The following is a 26,653-nucleotide window of genomic DNA, read 5'->3' on the forward strand; positions in this document are numbered from 1 at the left end:
AATGGCGACGATGATAGATAATAACAATAATGATAATGCTACTCGTAATGATAATGATAATGATAATGATAACGATAACGATAGAGACGGTGCATCATGATGGGTTAAGGTGTGGTGTATCCGTAAATTACAGAAGGATAGGAAAACGCTGGGATAAGCACGTCCCAACTGTCAACCCTCTATCCAGTGTTCGGTGATTTAGGTATTCCACAAACCACTCGTCGTGATGGTTTATTCGACGTTTGATCTCTTGTTACCATTTAAACTTAAGTGTCACTAGTCAGTGGGTTCAGAAGCGGTACCAAATGAAGAAGTAACTCATGAGTAGTCAAAAATCATCTTAAACTTTTTCCCAACTTTGCTTTCAGTTGGTGAACGGTCTCAATGGACCAAGATATATCTGTGAGACGGAAGTAATGGAAGAAGTGGCTCTCGCAGCTGGTAACGGGGAGTTCACATCTCCTGGGAATCACACCAGCAAAAACGCCAACGGCAACATCATCACCCTCACACTAAAGAATAACCATATCATCGTGGAGACGGAAGAACGCGCTGTGAGTATGCTGTGAAAAAGAAACTTTTTTATATCACTATTTATTTATATAAAAGTATAAGTCTAGTATAGTACTTATATAGGTATGTCTTATGTTATACTCTTATTGTATATTATATATATTATAATCCCTTTTATATACTTTATTCTTTTTTGCTATTCCTAATACTTTTCGTTTTACTTTCACTCATTTTTCCAACCACCAATTTCATTCTCTCAAGGTTCTTTCCTTACTATTTTCCTTTATTTCTCCGACGACTTTTTCTTTAATTCTTCTTTACGCTGCTCGCCTATCTTTAAGTAACTCCTTTACCCTTTTTTCTCCCATTATTACGTTTACTTTTTTATTTTTTTGAACTACGAACAGATGACAAGGCAGAAAAAAGTCAAAAGATGGTGAGGATAAAGTGACTTAGAGACGGGTGGGATGAGGAAAAGTCAGAAGAAGTGGAAAAGCTAAATGGAGGATGAGAAAATGCTAAAAAGAGGAATGGGTAGATGTACGAGAAGATGTATAAAAGCTCTTTTGCAAGCGTATAAATTCAAACTGCGTCAACTTTCAGACACGCCTGAGTTTATAAAATGTTGTTTGCAAATAACTGAGCGAGCAAGTTGTTCCGACAAAAAAAAACTCACCGGCAACAATGCTCAAGTTTATTAAAATAAGAAATAACAACTTAATTTATGCGGATATCTACATATACTTATGCTGTATATTATTATAAATGAATATCAAGTTTGAGTTGAGTTAAAAGAAAAATAAAGAGTGAATTTTATAATGAAACAAGTTAACGCTGTTGTAAGCTCATTAGTGTATGTACACGAGTACAATGGTCATGCATACTTGAGTACGATCGATAAAATCGTGCAGTTTCTCAGGTTACGGTAAAATATATACGAATTTAAATAAAATGAGTAGTAGAGTTACTTTGTTCCGCTTATCAGCTAAAACAGCCACTTGACACATGAAAATCTACACTCGACGTTACTCGAGCACGTGCAATTGAACTTTATTATATTTGCTAAATCTTTTTTTAAATTATTAATTCTCATTTTATTTTATATGGTTATTTGCAACAATCTACCGTAAAGAATTATAAATTTGTACAGTAACATGAAATTATATTACGAATTACTCAAAAACACAATTGCTAGGTTATTTTGTTTTGTTTAGCTTTTTTTCTCAAGATAAATGCACCACATTACGTCATAAAAATGTGTACCGTATAGTTACACACACAGCATTATACGGTAAATTACTGTCTAAAATTTTTTACTACCTAAAAACACCTGTGATCCCAAAAATTTTTTCCTACTTTTTTCAAGGCTCTTCCCGGGGCTAAAATCAATTTTCTGCACTTCGTTTTTATTATATACATACCGGAGTATCTACGCATAAATTCAGACTAGAAATTTTTTTTAGAAAGAAAAAAAAAATTATCAGCAATAGAAAATTTTGTTTGAATAAGTTATTGATCCATCAGAAAAAGCGAAGTATAAAGAATATAAATAGAAAGTAAATTAGTTTTATTATTTTGCATTAAACTACGAAGTGAGTGAAAATATAACCAGTGCATTAACAATCCCAGATTATAGCAATTATCTATTGTATACCCAAAAGTTTATATACCATGAGCAAAATATAATTATTAAAATGACAATTAAGAAAGTTTGATTACAAAATAACAGCCGAATATCATAACGAGAGAAGAGTAATGAATACGAAACAATCTGACAGTTGAATCAAGTGAATATTAAACACATGAAAGAGTAGTGCAGAGAGGTATAACTATATCCATAATACAGAAGCCAAGTGAAGTGAGGAATTAATTCAATGGTAATATTACTAAGTAAAGTAGAGCTTTTGCGAGCAGACAGCCAAGTAATCGAGTACTCATACTTTGATAAGTACACAAATAACAATTTTCAAGTCATGAAATCTATATTGTGTGAATGGAGTCGTTCTAATTCGTCAGTGATTTAACTTTGATAACCGGGAATTCTCATTCGCAATTATCCAAGTTTCACAGTTGTTGGAGATTGTTCTAAGGTTACCACCAGACAATTCCATCTCCGCCTATCAACCTTGTTGTCATCGTCATCGCAGAAGTCGTTGGTATATTCGTAGTTATAGTCGTAATAGTAGTTATAGTTACAGTTTATAGTCCTACTCCCTGTAGTTCATTGGTAAGGCCGAGGTATGAGTAGTTATATGCGCTTCCTCTTCCTCTTCCTCTTCCTCTTCCTATTCGACTTCTTCTTCATCCTTGCAGACACAAGAATACCCTCCGGGAGAAGCAGGCTCATCTCTCCTGAGATTCGTGAACTTGGCATTTCAACCATCCAGTGTGACGCCGGCAGACCGGCTAAACTATTGAACATCGGAAGGGCGTGGATTGTGAGGACGTGATGCCGAACGACCGGGATGGCGTAAACCTGCCATACCTATCTCTAATACTTCACTTTCACTATACATTATGTATTGAGATAATAGTAACCCTTTCACGGAAAATCATCAAAGGGAAATTCCGCTCTGTGATTTTAAATTGGCCTATTCACGATAATTTAACGCTTTCAAAGCTACTTACCCACCTCTTCAATACTCTCTTCTCATTTGTTATCAAAAATATTTACAATTAAGCTAATTTATAAGTCGTACGATTTTTTTTCATATTAATAATTTAGATTTTTTATTAAAGATCAAATGTTGTAAAAAATTAATGTTATTTTTAGGTTGATTTATTTTATAAATAAAATACTGAAACTTTTAATGATAATTGAGCCACCGAGTAACTTCATGTATTGAAAAAATCGGTACACATTCATTGTATAGTGATGTACGTGTATAATTCACTAGGGAGCTTCAATATTAAAATTTTTTTTGCATGCTTAGTTACTCAAATCATTTTCAAAGAGCATTTTTAACGAATTCATAGGTTCGTATACTTACACTTGAATCAAGTTCTCCTGTTAAAAAAGTTGTATGATGAGTTTTAAAAAAAATATCAGTTTAATCTAAAAATACGACTATAATTACAGATACCATTAATTTCAACGCTTTCAATTATGATTTGAAAAAATGAAACGATTGTAAAGAGAATGTTCGCTATTTTAAAGAACATAGATGGTTTTAATGATAATAACGAGTAATTTTTTTGACAGTAAAAAATTAATATTTTCAAATGAAATATTTTTATGTAGAATGGAATGAACGTGAAATTAATTAAATCGCGGAAGAATGTATAAAATCTAAAAAAGAGTAAATTAATTAATTTATTGCTCATTGAGTTGAAAGGTTCTACTTTTGAAGCTATACTTGTACTACACAGGTGAAATTACCAACACAGAGAGTTCATAAGGTATATTACAAAGCAATAGTTTTTAGTAAACTTCAATAAATGTTAAAAGCGTTGCAAGCATGTCAAAAGTTATTGTGCATCTCTAAATCCCTTGAGAAAAGCGCAAACTGCTCGAAACACGTTTGCATAATATTCTTGTTGGCTTGTTGCCAAGCCACGGCACGTTTACTTCGAATATCGTATACACGACTATACATACCGATCTTGCAAATACTCCTACTTTGACAAGATCACTAATGTCAACCCAGTGAATTAAGTCGCTTCTTGAAGAAACTTGTTTGCTTCCCTCCGTTTTAGCGCAAAACAAAACATTTAAGCGTTCACAAATAAAAGCTACAGGAAAATTTAAAAGATGTTTAGCCGCGGAAATACACCAATTTCTTTATTTAGATTTAATGTATGTACCAACTAATGTCCATAATAAAGTTAAAAAATAGGATTAAAGTACCATATTATGTTCGTTAGCTTATTCGACTTTTCTTACTTAAATTTAATTTTCTGCGTAGCCAAGCAAGTTATTTTTTTATTATTCATAATCAAAATAAAAATCACCTCTATTAAACTCTGCTCAACAAAATAAAACTAAAAAAAATTTTATCGTAATGACAAAGAACTTATTATGGCATGTAAAATTTAATTGATGGTCTCCTGTAAATGCCATGTAGTCTAAGATAAGTAAATCTATCACGATAATTAAATAACGAGTAAAGGCTTTCATTTTTTCTTTCAATTTATTAAATTTAATTGTATTAAAAATATAGAGGGTGATAAAATAGTGTAGAACACCTTCTGAATAGCCGAACATTTTTCTTGAACATCACATATATTATTTTTTAGACATTTATGTTTAATTTTTCGATAAATCACAAATGACGTTTACGAATTATGTGAAAGATAGAAATTTACTGCATCTTTGGGCACTAGTTAACGAACAAACAGCAACTAGATCTCTCACGTATTTCAGTTATTCTGACATGGATAGCTATCCATTAAAAAAAAAAAAAAAAAAAAAAAAAAAAACAATTCCCTGCGGGGATTTTTGTTTTTACAGTAAAACCGAGATACAAAACCACGAATAGTGATGTTCAGATATACCAAAGTCCCAGTGGTGCTGCTACTGATACTCTAGATGCTTGATGCGTGATATCATGTTGGAACATACTCGTAGAATATTCCAAGGATACAAGATGAGAGCTGAAAACCTAGCTGCTGACTACGTGCCTCAATAAATCTCTTATCCACTGGAGTTTTTTAATATTGTTTTTGCTCATAAGAACTTAACTTTTTTTTGACAACTCAAATCGCTTTTTTTTTACTATAAAAGTTCCACCTTTTTTTGACATATGAAGCGTATTAATAGTTAATACTCCATACGTACTAAGTATGGATAGAGAATGACAAATACGGTTATAGAAAGTCCGTAAATATGTTTCCCTCTTGACGGAAAATCAATAGTGAAGAAATTAAAAAGAAAATGATAATCAAAGGTCAATTCACCAATTCACTATCGATTCAGTGAAAAATATACTGTGATTTTCTCGGTGAATTGCAAATAATTTGGAAAAATAGGTCAATTAAATCACGATTCTTCAATTAATTTCTGATACTAAAATAATGATCGGAAATTCAATTAATTAAAAGTTTGTAACACGAACAAGGAAACGGTTGATAAATTTTAATATCAATTGATTAATAATAATAATAAAATGTTAAAATCACTTACACAAAGTGAGCTTTTGATGTAACTACAGTGACTTGAGAAAGCTCATTGTAGATGCAAATTGAATTAATTTAACCTTGAAGCACTGGCTAACGATTTATACCTACATTATAACTATTTTAAGTGATAAAGGACTTATGTATTATGAGCCCGCAGCAAACGTACCAACAACAAAGTTTTCTATGTGCCAAAGTAACTTTAGTCTAGAAGCTGATCAAATTTACACACCCACATGTATGTATAAGTATCTATACTGAAAGGGCCCTTCAAAATGGATTATCATGCCAGGGTTGTTAACAAGTTTTCACGAACTTAATACTCTCGAGCCGTAAAACTTCGGGATCAATTAAATACTTATGAGTTTATTTTATTCAACTGAAAATCACTAATATGTTAATGACTATTGGAAAAATAAAAGCATACTCGACCAAAATAATTCCCTAATTATTGTGCATTTTCAATCCTCCCTCACTAGATTTACCACCGAAGTGAACCATATAACCGATATATTTATTATATCATGTGAGTTGGAATTGGTAATTTGTCGACCCATAGAAATTGATTGTCGTAATTAACAACTTTGTTAACGATTCAGTGATTCAATAAACATAATTTACATTATTTGTTATAAGCGAAAAAGCATTTAATATTCACAGCAAGTGAAAATCTTTTAATTTGATTGTATCAGTATTTATTCAAATGGATTATAATTATTGATATTATCATTATCGGCTGATTCTATTGCTTAAAAATGCACTCCATTTGTTAATTATTTACGAAACTGAGAAATAATGACATTAATTTTGAAGGATCATTGTTGTGATAGAAAATGGATTGTTATGCCAACATTAGTACGTAAATATGACAAAATCGTCTGAGGATTTAAATTTACAACTCCAGTAAATTCAAATATTCAAATCAGCCTACTAGAGCTTTCGGCCGATGCCGAAACTACGACTTCGACGCAATAGGGGCTCAGCGGTGATAATATAAAATGTTAAACATTTTCGCAGGAAGTGATGCTAATTCATCACCAAAAATTTGAATTTGAACTTCCAACTCAAGATGAAATAAATGTTAGACAGCGATCGATTTTAATTTTCTTTGTTACGAAATTATACGCCGGAATTTTTCATTAAAAAAAGGAAAAAAAACCAAATTAAAATTTGATGAAATTTTCAGCTCTGTTATACTTTTAAATTAACTGTACAATTCATCTTTCTACAATTGGCGCTTGTTCGCTCTTGAGCTGGCCTCTGGATTTGTATTATTAAACTTTTTTTTATTATATTATCCTGACAGTTATATAAGTCATTTTTTTATTGGACATTCTGCTCAGTTTTTTTATACAATTTCCTCTGCTGTTTTCATATATATATATATATATATATATATATATATATATATATATATATATATATATATATATTTTTTTTTTTATATTTTATGAGATTACTTCTTGAGTGTAGAAAGAAAAAGAGTACAATAGAAATGATGCTTTCTGACATAAATCTCATTCCCTTCTAGAGAGATAAGGTGTACTAAGACAGATACTTGTTGTGTTAACTCTCCATGTCGCTTTTAGAACGACGAACAGCTTCAGACACCACCAACTTCGACGGGAAACTCATTTCATGATAATGCATCGTACATAACCATGCAGGCAGGTACTTATTTATCAACAACAAAAATGGTTTACCAGTTCACCCCTAAATAAATAAATTATATTTATATATAAATTTAAAAAGACAGAATATTTATTATTGAACTTGAGTTTCATGCATCAAGAATTAATTATCGGATATTAATAAACGATATAGGTACTATCAATAACTCTAAATTAAAATCGGCTGACCGTATACAATTATTGTGACACATTTCGGTTGAATGAAGATTCAAGGTCTGCTTTTTTGGTTGTTTGAAAAAAAAAATCAATACACAAAAGAAAGATTCTAAGCTCTACGATACATCAATTAGTGAAAGCTAACATTTTTAAATTCTGTATAAAAATTTTATCAATGAAGAAAAATTTTCCTTTCAACGTTATAAAATAATCATCTTGATTCTTTATAAAAGACTATATAAAAATTTTTATAACCCATCAAAAAAAATAATCTCGCACTCTCCCAAATGAAAATCTTAATAAAACACAGCATCAGTTATAGGTACAGAGCTTTAATTCCTCGTCTTAACGATAATTAAACGCAAACTTCAGACTTGCTAGTAAAATAGCAGAAACTCATTACACACTATTCTGTAAATTTCAGTGTTCAATTACTCACCAGTTCCAACAAGTAACCGAAGCTATTTTGTGGGACATTTATCGAGGCTGTAGGAATCCCTCACTCTGTTTCCCCTCATATATACGTATTCCACGTACACATACATCTCTCTTTAGGTTGGTACTCTTAACAGTAGCATATATATATGCCCGTGACTGTCACGTGAAATGAATGGGATATATCAACGTCTGTGGCGGGTAAAAGCCATCTAAGGCTGCTCGAGATGTCTCGAAGACATCCAAACAAGTAAACTTAACAGTGAAACAACATCAGGACCAACTACCTGCCGAGAAAGTCCGGGAATAGAACCGACGTTCAAATAAGCTAGAGCAAAGTAAAGGGAGACTCGGTTCCAGATATTGCTACCACCAATATGGCTTCCAAGTTCTATGCCGAATGTCCAAAAATAACGCTCAAACATATAGATATACATGTATGGATATAAATATATTATCCTATCCGGTAGACTGGCATGAGATAGGGTAGGCAGAAAATCTGGGGTTACGACTAAACAGCAGATCGATGTCCCGGATGTCTGGTGGAGTGTGTACTCGGTGGTGTTACGCACGAAAGCTCCAATGAAGGAACAGAGAGTGGATCTCACTGACCTACCTCTGAGATATCGACCCTCACTTCTGTTCTCTTCTTACACATTATTACTCTCTTATATATATCTACGGACGTATGGATGTGGTATGCAGTATATATACTGATGTATATAATACATAGAGCAACCCAACCACCGTTAACCCACAGACCCTTAACGCTATACTCTTGTGAATGTACACAAGAACTTTCTCCCGGATGGTTAAACTCGATAAGAAGCTACGTGATAGTATATGTCGTTATTAGAGTTTATCAGCTTCGTTACAATCCCCTTTGACATAGGTAACATATGTTACACTCCAATATCTATTACATGTCACTGATTACTTCTTTTTCTACCTTCATTATATATTATTATTAATTTATTATTTTAAGATGAAAATTAGGTCAAGTATTGATGAAAAATATATTTTGATTACAGATGGCAATGAGTGATAATTCGTTTGTGGTTGAAGTACAGCCTAAATACTTAAAGGACGATGTGGATATTAATACTGGGTCTATTGATGATATTACGGGGCGAGTTACTGATCAGCAAGCACTGGTTCATCGAGAAGAAATCCCTGATGATCATTCTTTAGGTTAATATATGTTAAAAAATTTTAATAATTATTTTGCTCGTTGGAGTTGAAATTTTTTAAAGAGAAAAAATGATATTTAAGGTTTTTAATTGATTTACTTTAATATAGAACTTCCGTAGCTTTGTACGGTTTTTTATATAAAAGTTTTTTATTAATAACTTTGAAAAATATTAAACCTTAAAAAATTGGAGAATTATTAATTTAAACTTAAGAAAATGAATTTATATGAAGTGATATTATTAATAATTGAAGTTTCTATTAAGAAGCCTTAGAAAATTTAATTTTTTTCAATTTGATTGTAAAAATGAATCTTTACTAAATAAAAAATTTTTAAACATAAAACTTGAAATAAAATACTAACAATTTAATTAAAGTTTAAAATTTTTTTAAGGTTGCTTTTAATTTCTTTAAAACTTCATTTAGTAATTAAAGTAATGTATTTGTTAAATGTCTCATTATTTCTGGCTGGATGTAATGTCGATAATAACAAGTTTGCAAAGTAATAGCAATAATAATAATAATAATAATAATAATACTAATGATAATTTAAATTTCAGAGTTCAATGCAACAAAGTTATTTGGTAGTATCAACACAGGATTATCTCAATCGGATCTCTCAATAGCCAGTCGTGGCTCAGTAAACCACAGTTACCGCTATGGGAATCAAATGGAGTACGATGCTGCCCAGTTAGGATATATGTATGAAGGCAGTAATTACAAGAATGACCTCATGTCTCGGGACTTAGAAGGCGTATCCAAGTGGGTGGAATTCGATAAATCACCTGACACCGAGAAAACACTCTTAAACGAGTGCGACAACTCGAACCTGGACAAAGACAACAATGAATACGTGAGTATTCAATGTCCTTAACCCTCAGTTTATTTACTCCCATTAAATTATAATTATGCGCATCAAGTGAGCAAAGTAATAATATTAATATTAATGTTATTTTTTTTTTTTCTGAAAAAATTAAACAATCTCGACAGTTCGTTAGACTCGAATTCATCTCTGGAGCATCAAGATTCAACAGACGCGAGTAATTCAACAGACACCGTCAGATCAAATCCAAATTTGCAAGTTAACGGTGCCACTCCAAATAAACTCGAGAGTATAGAGCGTAAAAGTTTGATCGGAGATTACGATAAACTCGAGAACAGCCACCAGACTTGTAATAACACCAAGCCAATAATTACCGGGGCGCTTTTCAAAGATGATATGCACGAGGATATTAAATTATCAATAAATGATAATAATATAAATAACAAATTTGGTAACGGTACTCTATTATCCCCGTCAGAGTTGAATAAAAATTTAAGAACAGTCTGCGGTGACCAGAAACCCGAAGGCAGTGTTTTCGTGCCCTGTCATAAACGTACCAACAGCATTCCACCCCGACTCATCGAGGACACCCTCGATATCGATCGCAAGAAAGGTATCGACATATACAGTCAAATAAAGACTAGTATACTCCCGGGTTTAACTTCCAAGTTTGAATTATTACAAAATGAAGTTAGTCCAATTGATGAGAAAGAAAGTTAATCCCTGATATAAATGAAGGATTTTTATAGTAATCGTTACATTCATAAGTATTAGTAATAAGTAAAAATAATAATAACTATTTAAAATATTAATTATAGGGATAATAAGTGTAATAATAGTAATATATAAAATATCCAACGAACGATAACACAAATTTGTATTATAAATATTTGACACAGAAATGTGTTGAAATAATTTAAAAAATGAGTTATACCATTTTATGATTAATCACGCGCGGGGTTATTTTATTATTTTGTATTTTCGTTTTTATTATATAGATATATAATTTATCAGTAAGGATAGAAAAGGAAGTGAAGTTTGTAAGTTTGAAATAAGAAATTTATTGTTTCAGAGATAAGAATTTTTTAAGAGCATGACTATTTGATAAATCAGGGCAAAGTTATCGGAGAACAAGACAAAGACGCATTGGTTTGAGGTGTGTATGTGAGAATGTACGGTGTCAGACGAATTCCGGTGGATCGATGAGGAATTCATTGATAATGGGACTGTGAAAGACACGAAAGAAAGGCTGTCGGATTTTTCCCATCGTGGGGACAAATTGGCTAAATCTGAGGAAAAAACGATTTGAATTGTGTGAAAGATACGAGCTAAACCACGACTAGTACCGTCTACATCTGACGATTCTTTCGTTCTCGTTTTGGATTTTTTGGAGGTTACTTTTTTCAGTCCCGTCTCTTGTCTACTAGTGAGAACGTGAGTTCAGAGATTCAAAAGTTGGATGAATAAAATCCGCGAGAATGAACTGCATGAACCGACGTCAAGGCTGAGAACAATCGAGACTAACGAACTCGTTGTACGTTCTCGTGATCGTCGTAGTCGTCACAGACTCACTCGTAGCCTACTCATAGATCCTTCCAACGTTATACAACTCTCGTTTTGCACTGCTATAGCGTTAATTTTGTTCTCATGGACATTGTGAGTGAGCACAAGGGCTCAAGAACTATAACAGGCGTTATGAAGAGTGTATGAATGCAGATTTATAGTCATAGAGACTGATGGTGTCATACTCTCTGCTATTCAATTGCTACCAGACTCATTTCTCTTTTTGTATTTATATCATTACTCGAATTCTCTTGTATCCAATCAGATAATTATTTATTCATTTAAAATGAAACAATCTTTGTGTAATTTGCTTTTTAAGTTTAAAGTGACTACAGTTTTGATTTTTTCAATTTACGTTTTAATATTTATAGAAAGTAAACATAAAATTTTTCCTACCAAATAATTTTCAGTTTTGCACGTCTCAACGCGAAGCGTGAGTAGTGCTTTACTCTCACTCTCTCAAGGTCAAACAATTATCTCGGCTTAAATTGCTTTTACCCGAACTTTTTTGCACTTTGAGTATTGAATGAGTTGACAAATGTCAACAATAACACTTTTGTATGACAATAGATACTTTAAAAAACACTATTTTTTTGTAGATAGGATAAAAAAACCGTTTTGAAAAAATATTTCGGTGGACTTCGGGTTGTCTGTATGTGCGTAGGATGTATGTAATCACGATAACTCCCAAAAAACTTTACTTTTTAAGTCCATTTTTTTTTATTATTCGCTTCAGTATGATTCTGAATGATAGCTTACTTAAAATTACCGTCTAATTCAATGTTATTTAATTCCAAAATGAATAAGTTCATTGATAGTAAACAGTATTTTTTTTTTGTATATCTATCATAGTTTGATTTTATTTTAATTTTTTTCGTGATGAAAGAGCGTTGAGACGTGCACTTTTGGATTTTCCAAACTTTTTAATTTTTACATTAACTAAAAAATTGAATTTTTGTTTTGAGATGATTATTTTTGAACTCTTGATCTAAAATACGCCTCTTAATAACAGGAAAAAGTCTTTATTTACCGCCAGTATCTTATTTTTCTTCAATTTATTAATTATTCTGTAAAAATTATCCAAACATTGTAAAAAAAAATGAATCGCTAAGAAAAATGAGTATCTAAACTTGTACTAGACGAGTGAGTTTATGATGATAATATAATTGAGTTGATGTATGCATTTTTTGTGTAAGATTTAAAACGAAAATATCGAAAAAAGTTCATTTGAATATTTATTGTGGTTGTGATAAAAAAAAGAAGAAATTATGTTAATTAAATTATTCAACTCTGATAAGAGTGAAAGAAAATATTAAAATGTTGTAATCGTGTGTAATGATTGGGATGCGTAATTTCTTAAACTTTAATATTAACTTTAATTATAATTATCATTATCGTTATTATCATTGCGAATTTAAGGTTGATTTGTAATTGAGTTGTAGATAAATCACTTGTACTAATTAAATATTATGTGCCATATTCACTAAATATTAAAAATATTTCAATTGTAAAATTCATTTTTGGTGTACAAAAAAGTGTGTACATGCTCAGAGTATATGAAAAAAAAGCATATATATATATTACGATGCAGTATTATTAAAAAAAGAACTAGAGTATGTTTGTCATAGTTTTCGTCATCTGCAAGTTCAATATTCATGAATGTGCAAATTTTCGGAACTGATTTTTTTTAGTAGAAAATAAAAATAAAAAAAAAAAAAACAAAAATTCTTTAATTTATTTTTAATCGGAGCTATAGATCACTTAACGTGAATTCTAGTGCCAAAATAGTTTCTTGAGTATTAAATAACTATTATATTAATATTAATACTACTACTACTACTAATAATAATAATAATAATAATAATAATAATAATAACATTAATAATAAATAAAAAAAGAAATATTATTCTAATTAAATGTTTGCAGCTCGATATTTATATCTCTGTTTTATGTATGTAATAAACTACGTTATGAAATTCAAATTTTATATGCTTCTGTTGTATATTATTGTACATTACAAACATATTATTATCGTTGTTAAATGACTAATTGCTTGTATGAAGGTTAATGTTTGTAATTATTTTACCAGCTCATACTCTGATGTACGTATTTTTATTAAATATGCGTCTATCCTTTCAACCACTTTTCAATTCTATTAAATTGTTTTTGACATTATACATTAGCATAAATTTTAAGAATTAAATACATCTGTGTATAGTCACTTTCCTCGATAGTGTCGTCGTGAATACATTGAAAAGGATAAAATATAAATAAATACTATAAGATTTCCGTAGACGTGAATAGAAAATCTTTCTTAATAAACGATAAAATTTTTATTTATTCTTTATTTCTTAGCAAATTTTTACGACACATTTTAATGTCATATAGAGTTAAATTAATAGATAGCGTCACTATTATCATTTATTTGTTCCTTAATATTTATAAATAAATATATGAATTAATAAATAATGAAATTTTGCATAATTAATTATATTTTAGCCTTATGTAAAATTAATCATATAGATTTAGGGCGTTTAAAATAAGAGAATGCTAATTATAAAGATTTTATATAAAATTCTACATCTCGTGTATTTTTAAGGCTTATTATTGTATAAGTGTATTTATTAAATATTAATTATAATTATATAAAATATTATAAAGTGATTATTAATATTATAGCTCAATGGAATCATAAAATGTAATTATTAATAATAATAAAACAAATTATTCTTTCTTTATATTATAAATAATATATATGTTAAATAAATAACTAATGCTGAATATTAGTGTTTTTTATCCTAATTTATTCGACTATTTGTTTTTAAACTTGACATTTAAGTTACTTGAGCTGAAATAATAATGTGCATCAAATTTACGTTACTTTGAAGTTCTTAGTGAACTTGGATCAAATTGGACAGGCTTTAGAAATTTTATCAAACAAATTTATACATACTAAGAAGCTTAAAATCAAAAGGAAACATTTACATTTTCTAGACTAAGATGTTAATTAAATCTGTTTTCTTTCTTCCATCTAGAAAATTAACACAGGTCTTACTAAGACATCTGAATCACATTTCCTTTTAATTGTCTTTTAATTTTTAAAGTATATGCAAAATTTTAATGGAAATAAATTTTAATGCATATTATGCATTGCATAACTTTATTTGTACAAAGAGGTCAGGTTGGATTTAAAATATTTTTATTCGAACGCTAGACTTCACTTCAATTAGTTTCTTACAAAAAATGATTCTTCAGTAAAGTTAAAAAGTAAAATAAAATAAAACGTACCAGCTTTTATTTCTTCACAGACATTTCAAAGTTAATTTTAAAATGTTAATCTATATAATTAGTTAAATTATCACAAAGAGTGACTGATAATAAAGTCAACTTGTTCAAATATTTTAGAAACAAAAACGAACAGACTTAACTTAAATCAAATGTTGTAACCAGTAAAGTTGGGGCCATTGACTTTTGACTGCGGTTGGTTAATTACTTCTCATAATTAATCAGTTGTTAAATTCTTGTGACATTAGTATTATGCCATCATTACTTAAATAATTCAATCAACTATAAAAGTTTTAAATTATTATGTAAGTAATTATTTTTTATAATAAAAATCAAAATCAATATTTCACGAACAAATAATTGACAGGAAGATATAATTACAACGACAGATAATTAGTAACTGTTGGTAACCACCTTGAAGGTTTCTATTTCACCCTCTGAAAAAGCTTTCATCCGTCAGAACATATCCTGAGCTTTACCACTGGTTCGAAGGTAGCTTGCAAGGGTAAAAAAATTCTCATTTACCGCCACCTGTCTCTAGAACATCGCACTACAGATAACAAAATAACGGGTGCATTAAGTCGTGGCGCGCCGCCAACACTAAAATACAAAACGAATCGCGACTCATCGAATTATACATGCGCGTTTTTAATTCTATAATCAATAGTAAAAAGCTCTCATAATACACATCCCACACCCTATTCTCCTTTTTATAGATATTTTAATACATACTACAAACTAACCCTTTTAACTTTAAATCCTTCTTAATTTTTGGATTGAATTTAATCACATGTTTCATTCAAATTTACAGATACAGATCAATTGAATGAATCAAAATATGTTTTGAATCATAACAAGCAAACAATTGAGTTCGCCGCATTGCGGAAGATATTACCCAGTTGCTTCACGTCCAATCACTAATTTAACGAGTCGTTCCAGTAAAAAAACTGTCAAAACAACCGAAAATAACTTGGTCGCCTAAAAAATTCAATGATTCGAAAATAATGTCAATATAAATCCAGTTTCGAAGTAATTAATTAAAGCCTGTGATTTTAAACATAAAATAAAAAGGAAGGCAAAAAAAAAACAGCAGTGACATTTAATCAACGATTAGTGAAGATTTAATTGGACAGTCTGCACTGGTAATATCATGAGGGAGGGGTGCCAAAAGTGCCTACCAGCTCGTTCATTCGTTTAGGGGTTGCGGATAGCGCTGGGTTTTACAACACAGTAGGGTAAAGTGGGCGTCGATGCCTACACACTACATATAGAGATACAACATTATGAAAACACGAATGTACTCTTTTAAATCAATACCATAGCATTGTAGAATGGCGTTGTAGGGGTAGTTATATTGCTGAGTAGTAACGGTAGCAGTAGCTGAGTACAACTTCCCTATTACTCCCCCGTTTGAACCGTAAATATGCGGCGTCTCTGTAAAAACCGGTAATGAATAACTAGTGTACATGTTTCTCTGTTGCTCCTGCTACCAATCCACACCCACACCATCTACTTGAGGTCATGATGCATGATATGAGTCAAAATCAAATCGTTAGATATTTTGACGTTTATTTGGTATCATTCACTTCAAATTAGTTATCAAAATAAGTTCCTATTGACTATTGTGGCTGTTGTTTGTTTCAAGTTTTTCGTCAAATTAGTACAACCATTGAAAAATTTTAATGATTTTCAACCCCATCGACAAGGTATTACTTTCGGTATTGCATTCCATTCCAACAATTGCTGAATAAAAATGAATAAACGTCATAAAAAGCTAATGCGAGGTAAAACTCTATTTTTGCAGTATTTGATGCGTGTTGATGTTTAATTGCGTTGATGGGATAAAAACGTTCTCCGGTAGGACGGGTAGATGAACGATTTGTCAATCAGTTATCGTCCATCAATTATGATACAAATATGACAAGTGGAAATTATTCGGTTACGCGGTTTTTTTGATGCGACATTTTTTTTTTTATTTCAGTTTATTTGTTTGTTTTTAATGTTTACACACGTGAGATTGTTTGAGTTTGATAGGAAAATGAAAATACATTAGTTTGATTTTTATCGGGATTGAAATTTTGAGAGCTTTGATAAAGTACTTTTAAAATAATAAAAATATTTTTCTTTTAATGGTTTTATTTTTTTAGTTGCTATTTTTTTTTTATGAAGATTGATACTGGGGCTTTAGTTGAGTGGAATCAGGATTTGTTGATTTAAAAAAAAATGTTTAAAAATATAGTGAATATTCATTGGATTTCCATCTAAATTAAATAAACCCGTGTCAAAAAATTGCGGAATTTCTCCGGTTGTTCCACAACGAAAACCTCAGGAGCTCATATTTTGACACAAATATGAATTTCAAAGTAATTCAGGATGGAATCGTAGAAAATGATCATCATTCGAAAATTAATAAAGCATAAACATGTATTTGTGAAGTCATTGTATGTTGATTAATTAATTAATTCGGATATCTGCTTTTAGTTATTGGGGTTTCTTGTTTTTCAAAACTATTTGCATAGAAAAACTATTATGTTGTGTAATGATAATAGGGATTGAGATTATATGAATTATTAGGTACATATTTAATGAATTAATACAGATGCTGGCTTAATTTATATTTATAGTGATATTTTTGCGATAAATAATAAATGTAATCACCTTGATAAACGGCGTTATCGTGTGCTGTGTACTGGATGGGCTCACTTGGTCATTGGTTATTTCTATATATATAATATATATAATGTATAAGGTTTTTTCCAGTTCACGTCTCGCTGTATGATTTATTTGAAAAGTGCATTCGGTTGGACCCGATTTTATTGTTGGCCGACAACAACACCGCGATATCGCGCTCAAATTATCGAAAGAGTGATATTGCCGTGTGAGTTGGTGCGTACTGAATTCCATGGTTCATGTGTCAATTTACCATTCGTTTGAAAAATCAAATTTCTGTGCTACCTTTGTATCATTTCGTACATTAATATATTCTATACATGGACATAATCATTATTATTTTAATTATTTTTGTAAATATCACATTAATACTATCACCTTTTAATCCACGGAGATATCGAAGTACACAATAGAAAAACAGTATGTTCATACGTTTAAAACGTATTCGTTTCTTTTCAATCTTCATTACTCACATATCAATCAATTGTACTGCATCCAACAACAATACAATATATGTTTCATTTTACTGAGTACAATGTTATACTTTTAATTCAATTCTCTCTGCAATCAGTAAAATAAACATATTCAAATTAATTTATAGCACAGAAATTAGATTTATTATTAATTAGCAGATCAATGAATAAATTATATCACTCATACAAATAATCCATCTACTCTCTAAACATGAATTAGTGAAAATTCACTGGAATAAGTGAATATTCACTAATTGTAAGTGCCAATCGAACCACTGCCAATTCCAAGTGGTTCGATTAGCACTTAGAAAAAGTGAATATTCACTTATTTCAGTGAATTTTCACTAATTCATGTTTAGAGAGTAGGTTAAAAAAATTACATTTATAGAGGTAGTATTATCATAATGAATTATTATCTTTATAAGCTATCGAAAAAACAAAAGATTAATTATTTGAAGTAAATAAAATAATTATTGCAGTAAAATATATATTCAATAATTATCAAGAATATATATTCCTGTATTAAGAAAATTTCCTCACATAATAGGACAATCTTTTTCTCTCAGTATACTATAGAATTGACCAAGAAAATGAATGCATGAAAAAATTTTGTTGAAGCCCAAGACTGTTTACAAACATAAGATAAACGAAGATTTGCGGGCTTGATGACAGCGTAGCTTTTGAGAAGAGTCCTGTTTCCAACATTCTTAAAAGTCCCGGTCCATTCACATTTAATTCTACTGAAATTCCCTTCGGCGAGAGCCAGTACACCACGAAACTCGCAGCAGACTGGTGAATAAAAGCATGTGTGTAGGGCAGTCAACAGGGGATGAGATGTGATAGGAGTTAGCTGCTCACTCGTGAGTGAGAAACAGTCGGATGTGTTGACTGGTTTTCCGATACTCGTTGTTGATGTTCATCCTGCTCTTGCTCTCGGTTCTCAATGTGGAGAGGAGACTACCGTCAACCACTCCACCCTTTTGAGTTCTCAAACCCTCTCTCGCTTTCTCTATTTCACTCTCACTCCTGTTACTCACTCCCACGTCACCCTTTAACTCGCTCACTTACACTTACACTCTTGTACACCCGTACTATACCGACTCGACTCGCTTTTCCGCATTCACTCTCTCGCCAGTTAGTGCATCAGTCCCATCCACACGCTCTCATACATTCGTCTCTCTCCCGCATACCATACCCGCATTCTCGACAGTTGATCGTACGCCGTCTTTCATCGTGTTTGTGAACATATGGCCGTGGAAATCTGCACGCTATACATAGCCGAGTATATATACACATATATGTATAAATATAAGGCACACAGCAGCAGTAGCAGTAGCAGCAACATATATATGCTGTCTATATATGCATACACCCGGCTAAAGCATGTTCGGCCACCTGTATGCTTTTACCCGCGGATTTAACCTTACCTGTTACTCGCCTGTAGTTGTACGCGCCATTAGAGCGGGTGTTATGGAGGTTTATACTGTATTATGTCGAAGGGTAAGAAACAAGAGGCTAGAGTGTCAAGGGGTGGAAGTGAACTAGAGAAGGTCGATCGAGTACTTCCGTATCCGGACAAGTGTGCCGTAGACCAACCACTCAATTGTTTATGATGATAATGTTAATTCCACTTGTTAGCAAAAGGGTTTTCATCCCACGTTCTATCGTCGTATTTCTATGTATTATGTTTAACGTATGCCTATAATATGATGTATTATATTTACACGTTTTATCTACGCAAAATACTCAGAGTCAAGTGTGGTTGTTATAGATAGATAAGTAAAATAGATAAGTAAAACGCTTTAGAAGTAAATAAATAAATAATTTGATATAATAGATAAAAAAGAAAATTCGAGAAAGTGATTTATTTATTCGGACTTGGGTTGTCGATAAAAACTTAAAATAATGAAAGAAGCATCATTATTGACGTTAAAAGTCGACTTGTCGCGTGTATATTTATATTTATATATTTATACAAACAAATGTATAAACACAAATGTGTGGATATTTATCGTATGCACCGCGAGACAGTTACTGCGGGTGCAGTCCGTGTAGAAACAATTGAATCATCTAGTACCGTCGACATGGAGCGGTAATACGATATACATAAAGAAAAGTATAAGCTGGGACTACCAACGACAACAATAACAGCAACGACATGACAGCACCAGCAGTAGCAGTAGCAGTACCAGCAATAACAACGAACATGTTGCTTCACTCAATTCTACACGGACTTCTATCCACTCTACTCGGATTCTCTCATGGAAATAAAGACGCGCGTGAATCCAGAATAAAGCGACGCGGCAAAAGGTGGAAAGAGAATCGGAATATGACGAGTGTATCGTACAATCGTCCGTATGCTGAGACATATCATCCGTAAGCTCACAATTTATATTTATTTATGTGGAAATGTATGTATATAAATATCATTGGTTTTGTGCTTACTTTATAAAAGTGAATATTGAAATTCCGTCATACAAAATAACATTTTCAAAACATTTTCACAGTACCAGGATAAGGAAGAAACAAGGACAAAAATAATAGTATAAGATAAAATATTGATATATATGTATAGTACAGACAGTGCTTGTCTATACGCGTGTTGTAGCTTGCTACAAGTATTTTAAATAAAAGAGAGTTATTCGGGAGTTGTGTGCTCCTCCATCGGAGGGGTGGGTTTTGAGGTGCCGGATTCTCTGGCGCGCACGGTAAAGCAATGAGGGGTGGTGTCCCAGCCCGGGGTCTCCAGGCACGTGGTGCCACTATTGATTTTAATTTTAGTTAAAAGGGGTGGGAAAATTAGAAGGGTGGTACGAAGCTGAGTTGTGAGCTAGGACCTTAGTGGTACTACTATACCAGCATATCCTATCCAGCATCCACCAACTACTACACATTCCCGATTACTCTGAAACTATAACAAGAAGAGCCGAGAGTCTTGTATGGGGGATAGGTTCGCTGTCTATACCGGGTTTCGAGTCTATGTTCCGAGTCCATACTTTCTATTAAATACGCTTTCATTTTACTTCTCTTTACTTCTGTTCGGTAGGAACGGAGATCCAAGTGAGGTGGATGATGGCGGCCTTAAGAACTCTCAGTAAAAGATAACCGACTAGGGATCTACTATAACGGACTGCATTTCTCTCTACTCTCAACTTACCCGCGAAAAGTTTGTCCTTTTTTATTTCATCTCTAGTCACGCGTTCTGCTCACTGGGAAACTAAAATAAAAAAGAGTAGGACAGAGGGCTGTACTCTGTATGATGCTCGAGGGTACCATAGAAAGCTATGATGACGTAGAGTGGGATCAGATGATACGTTACAGGGGTGAGCATAAAAGTTAGCTGTAGAAACAGCAATAGCAGCTTCGAGGAGACTTACTGTACCAATAGACGCAAAGAGAAAAAATTTTAAGGCCGTCGAATACGATGTTAACAGAACAAAGATCGACAAGGATAAGTTTACTTGTAGGTATGGATCTAGATGAATTGTAGTGGTGAGTAGATGGTTAAAATATAAAAAAGTATAAAGGTAGAAGGTAGAAGGTGGAAGGTAGATTGTGGGAGGTAGTAGGTAGATGGTAGATGGGATAGGGAGCAAAATGGAAATGGATAAAGTGCGAGAGGGATGAATGATGGCTGTTACGTTTGAGTTGGGGCGCCAGGATAAGGATGAGGATGAGGATGAGGACAAGGACAAGTATGAGGAAGAGGATGAGGAGAATGAGGTTCTGCTGGGCGTATATACAGCCAAAAAGAGAATAAAAAAGTAAAAACTACTGTGTAAAACATAGGCCGCTGGCGTGAGGTGCTTCAGCGCATTGAAAAACCGACTAGGATCCACCAACCAGCCCTTTTATTTTTCATCCTTTCTTCTCTTTCGCCAACCCCTTACGTCACCCTTTTTGTTACGGTACTCACACTACTCACTTGTATGCACACTTATACTAATGTTCTCTGGCTTTATGGTAATAATTCTCATTGTACGCCGTTGAGGGAGTATGGATGAGTGATGTGAGCACAGAAGAAAGAGACTACTGGGGCCCTTGTAACCACCATCCCAACCTGTCTTTTTTTAACCATGTGATATTATTACGTTTCGCTGTCTATACTTCATCTCTTACTCTTACTCTTACTCTTACTGTTACTGAGTGTTATGTATTTACAGAGACAGTCGAACTATGAATACAGGTATTACATTTTACACGAGTCTCATTATTGTTATTATTATTTATTATTATTATTATTATTATTATTATTATTTTGTTATTAAATGCTCAGGGGGGTTATCCCCGGAGTCCGATTCTCCGAGGGCCCAGCCTGAGCTCCATCCGTTACTGCTGGACCACTCCGCACAACAAGGCGGTTAGTGATCACAGCAGGCCAAAGTCATTTCCCTTAAGAGACGGAGAGAACCAAGTAAAACAGCCTTCTGCATCCTAACTGCCAAGAACTCAGCTTTTGATGAGCAAGCTGGAACTTTGGCAAGTGAGGATACAAAAGACTGTTTCATCCCTCCTAGGACGCCAACAATCAGGACGACAAGCTTGACACGGTAACCTGGGTAAAGTTTGCCAATTTCAAACAGGAGATCCTGATATATTTGTCTTTTGTGCTCTTCTTTGGCTGAGATGTTGTATTCAGCCGGGGCCGAGAACTCAATGACATAAATGTCACGAGTGGCCTTGTCGAAGAGCACAATATCAGGTTTGTTGTGATCTATCCGCCGGGTTGTTGCAAATGGCATGTTCCAATAAATTTTGCAACTGTCATTCTCAACAACCTGGGGAATATCTCCTGGCAAATAAGGCAGCACTGGTGTCACGTCAATACCGTAGCAATGACGAAGATAGTAGTACAGTACTCTCAGGGCAGCATTGTGACGCTGGATATATGCACCTCTCGCCAGCACTGGACATGCCGACAAAAGGTGCATAAGCGTCTCCGGATGTTGTCTACACCTCCTACAGGACGTGTCCGGAAGCTGCACCTGGAGCACCTTGCTACGGTACTCAAGAGTGTTAATGACACCATCTTGGCAGGCAAATATGAACCCTTCAGTCTCGGACATCAGGCCCGCTGACTTTAAGAAGGAAAACGTCAGCTGGATGGACAAGCCATGATCACGCACGTGTTTAAAGAACACGCTGTGCATGGACTTGTCCATCAGTTCGCCAAGGAGTAGTTTTTCCTCGGCGTTCCTGATGACGCTCTTAAATTCCTCCTTTCGGAGTTCCATAAGAGCGTTTATTTCTCCAAGACCAAGGGTTCTTGCCGCATATATTGCTGCCTTATACAAGAATGACCCCTTATGCGCATTTTCATGTTTATGTACAATTTGCATAAGAAAGTCATCCTCGTCTGCAGTGAAATTGACAACTTCGTGAGTTAAACCCAGGACCAAACGGTCGTGAAGCCGCTCCAAACTCTGCAAACCTCTCCCACCGATGGACCGGGAGAGGTATAATCTGGCGACTGATGAATTGGGGTGCATGCTCCGATTCATATTAATGATCTTACGGGTTTTGATGTCGAGATCTCGTAAATCCTTTCGGGTCCATTTCAGGACACCGAAAGAGTATAGTAAGACTGGGACAGCGAGCATGTTAGTAGCTGAGACTTTTTGTTTTTGCCGGAAAGTTCGGAGGACCAAATTTTCCGGAGTCTCCTAACATACTCGCTCTGGAGAGTTGTTCGGACTTCAGAGACCGCATGCATGCGGTGCTCTTCCATTCCTAGATATCTATACAACTCCCCGGCGTCTAATTGGCTTAAGACGCTCCCATCCACTAATTCGACATCATCACCAGTATCAGAGCACTTACCCCTCGCCAGATGTACGACCGCACACTTGTCCAACCCAAAAGACATTCCGACATCTCGTGTGTACTCTGCTACGATGTTGAGGGCCGCTTGTAGATGATCTTTATCAGCGCTATACAACTTCAGATCATCCATGTAAAGCAGATGGGTAATCGAATAGTTTCGATCACCCGGAGGCCCCACAGAGTACCCATGAGTTTTACGGAGAACAACAGATATAGGCAGCAGTGAAATGCAAAACAGCAGAGGGCTCAAGGAATCGCCTTGGAAGACCCCTCGTTTGTACTCTACAACTCCGGTTACGTGCAATGCGTTTCCACTTCCAATGTGAAATCGCGTTCGCCAGAGCTGCATTGTACGCCGAATACATTCCACTATTTCGGGATTGACTCCCAGGCATTTGAGTAGATATAAAATCAACTCATGTGGAGTTGAGTCAAATGCCTTGCGATAGTCAATCCAAGCCATTGACAGGTTGCGTTGATAGTAGATCGCATCTTGTAAGACGCATCGATCCACTATCAGGTTCTCCTTGCAACCTGACAGGCCTCTTTTACTGCCACGTTGTTCATATATCTGTTGCCATACAGGCTCTATCTGCTGCAAGATACGGTTATTTAAAATTTTTGTAAAAATTTTATAAACCGCATTCAAGCAGGTGATAGGCCTGAAATTCTTAGGGTCAGACAAGTCACCTTTTTAGGTATCAGTACGGTTCGCCCTTCTACAAGCCAGTCCGGAATCGGATCGTCAGCTCTAATGTATGATGTAAATATGCGGGCCAGATGGAGGTGGGTAGAAGTAAACTTCTTCCACCAAAAGACATTAATGCCGTCTGGTCCCGGGGCAGCCCAATTTTTGCTGCCATTTAGAGCTGAACGAACTTCATCCACACTGACTGCAGGGCTCTCTTCATCAGCATTCTGTCGACGGTGTTCCCGACAGAATACTTTGAAGTCGTGCAGAGCTGGAGTGTTGGCGTTCACGTTTGGTTGATCTCCATACAACTCAGTCAAAAAGCTTCCACCCGCTCAGGTGTTGGATAATTCCCGGTAACATCGGTCTTTGGTGTCAGAAACCGTGAAGGGCTGGATCGAAACAACGAGTTGTCGACCAACCGCTTCAGCCTTTTCTCTAATGACTTTTTAGCAGCCACTAGAGCCCGCAATTTATTAAGAGACTCTTCCTTGATGACATGAAGAGTACTCTTGTTCAGTGTGTGATGACGCCACCGAAGTTCAGCAGCAATGCGCCGAATTCGGGGCGTGTATGGTGTTTGAGTTGTGTCGTACTCAATCACACACTGAATGCGGGAGACCTGTTTCGGGACATGTCAATTTTCAAGCCAAGTTGTGAGATGCGCTGTTTCAACCTTGCCTCGATCGAGAGACATTGTCTCTCTCTCGGAAAAGCCGAAACTGCTGCACCATACACAACCTGGCTCACAGTGAGCAGGGTGGAATCCTCCAGGATGTTTGCACGGAGATCTTCGTTTACCGCGTCAAGCTGTTGTTGGGAGTAAGTTATCTTTTTAGATATACTTACTTGCCGTCCTACAAAGGGATTGTTGTTGTCCAAGGAGGAACGGCGTCGCTCTTGGTGTAGTTGCGCCGGAAAGGAAAGTCTATTAGACTGCCTTCTGTCCGGCACAAGCGATCTTCTATTTCGCCGAAGATGAGCGGCATAATTACGCAGGTGTTTGGGCGTAAAATGCGCTAGCTCCGGATGCATATCACTCCAAAGAGTGTGCATCCGGGCCATATAGCCGCTCACCCCCGGCTCGCTACATTGGTAGCACACCAAGAGATCGACTCTCAGTTCCTCCGTCCACTTAAAGTAAGTCCTTAAGGCGCCAGGGTCGTCATCATTCATCGGGTCCGGCGTGCTCCTCCCACCTGATGAATGGTCCTCATCCGAAAAGGACCGGTTGTGGGGAGCACTTCTGAGTTGGTATCTTGTGGTAACTCAGTTATTTCCATGCAGTGGGTAGTTGGCCCACTGCACGGGCTACGTCGTTCGCCTACAGACCTGATGTTATGGTCTGCGTTTCCCGCGATGCGCCGCTTGGAGGCCACGTAGCAAGCATCGCTTATTATTATTATTATTATTATTATTATTATTATTATTATTATTATTATTATTATTATTATTATTATTATTATTATTATTATTATTATTATTATTATTATTATTATTATTATTATTATTATTATTATTATTATTATTATTATTATTATTATTATTATTATTATTATTATTATTATTATTATTATTATTATTATTATTATTATTATTATTATTATTATTATTATTATTATTATTATTATTATTATTATTATTATTATTATTATTATTATTATTATTATTATTATTATTATTATTATTATTATTATTATTATTATTATTATTATTATTATTATTATTATTATTATTATTATTATTATTATTATTATTATTATTATTATTATTATTATTATTATTATTATTATTATTATTATTATTATTATTATTATTATTATTATTATTATTATTATTATTATTATTATTATTATTATTATTATTATTATTATTATTATTATTATTATTATTATTATTATTATTATTATTATTATTATTATTATTATTATTATTATTATTATTATTATTATTATTATTATTATTATTATTATTATTATTATTATTATTATTATTATTATTATTATTATTATTATTATTATTATTATTATTATTATTATTATTATTATTATTAGTATTATTTATTTTTGTTGCCGGGTAGGACTTTTTTACGTGGTATATTAAGCAGAGGTAAGTAGCTTAAACCACCATGTCACGTATGTTGCGGGTGGATGTGTGAGTGTGGAGAATAAGTGTACGATGAGGCCTTTGTACCAGCTAGATTAAAGGCTCATGTTGATGGTTGATC

General features: G+C 33.5%; 2 protein-coding genes across 2 annotated transcripts; both read left to right on the forward strand.

Moving 5' to 3' along the window:
• The first annotated feature begins 340 nt into the window (after window positions 1-340).
• On the forward strand, window positions 341-9,972 carry LOC141529832 (uncharacterized). Its single transcript, XM_074246548.1, has 3 exons — window positions 341-554; window positions 8,942-9,101; window positions 9,659-9,972. Exons 1-3 carry the CDS (start codon window positions 417-419, stop codon window positions 9,970-9,972), a joined length of 612 nt encoding a protein of 203 aa, XP_074102649.1. The 5' UTR covers window positions 341-416.
• Window positions 9,973-10,044: 72 nt separating this feature from the next.
• LOC141529833 (uncharacterized) lies at window positions 10,045-14,046 on the forward strand. Its single transcript, XM_074246549.1, has 2 exons — window positions 10,045-10,534; window positions 10,994-14,046. The coding sequence occupies exons 1-2, from the start codon at window positions 10,045-10,047 to the stop codon at window positions 11,008-11,010; spliced, it is 507 nt and encodes a 168-aa protein (XP_074102650.1). The 3' UTR covers window positions 11,011-14,046.
• Window positions 14,047-26,653: the final 12,607 nt, after the last annotated feature.

The sequence above is a fragment of the Cotesia typhae genome, unplaced genomic scaffold, assembly GCF_013202065.1.
Source record: "Cotesia typhae breed Kobodo isofemale line unplaced genomic scaffold, CoteBio_Ctyphae contig_48, whole genome shotgun sequence".
NCBI lineage: Eukaryota > Metazoa > Arthropoda > Insecta > Hymenoptera > Braconidae > Cotesia > Cotesia typhae.

What these genes read in the sequence shown, in the direction of transcription:
- LOC141529833 (XM_074246549.1), top strand. Translation starts at nt 10,045, where the DNA reads ATGTTATTTTTTTTTTTTCTGAAAAAATTAAACAATCTCGACAGTTCG.
- LOC141529832 (XM_074246548.1), top strand. Translation starts at nt 417, where the DNA reads ATGGAAGAAGTGGCTCTCGCAGCTGGTAACGGGGAGTTCACATCTCCT. An exon ending in TGGAGACGGAAGAACGCGCT is followed by an intron (nt 555 to 8,941) that starts GTGAGTATGCTG and finishes TTTTGATTACAG; the next exon opens with ATGGCAATGAGTGATAATTC. An exon ending in CCCTGATGATCATTCTTTAG is followed by an intron (nt 9,102 to 9,658) that starts GTTAATATATGT and finishes TTTAAATTTCAG; the next exon opens with AGTTCAATGCAACAAAGTTA.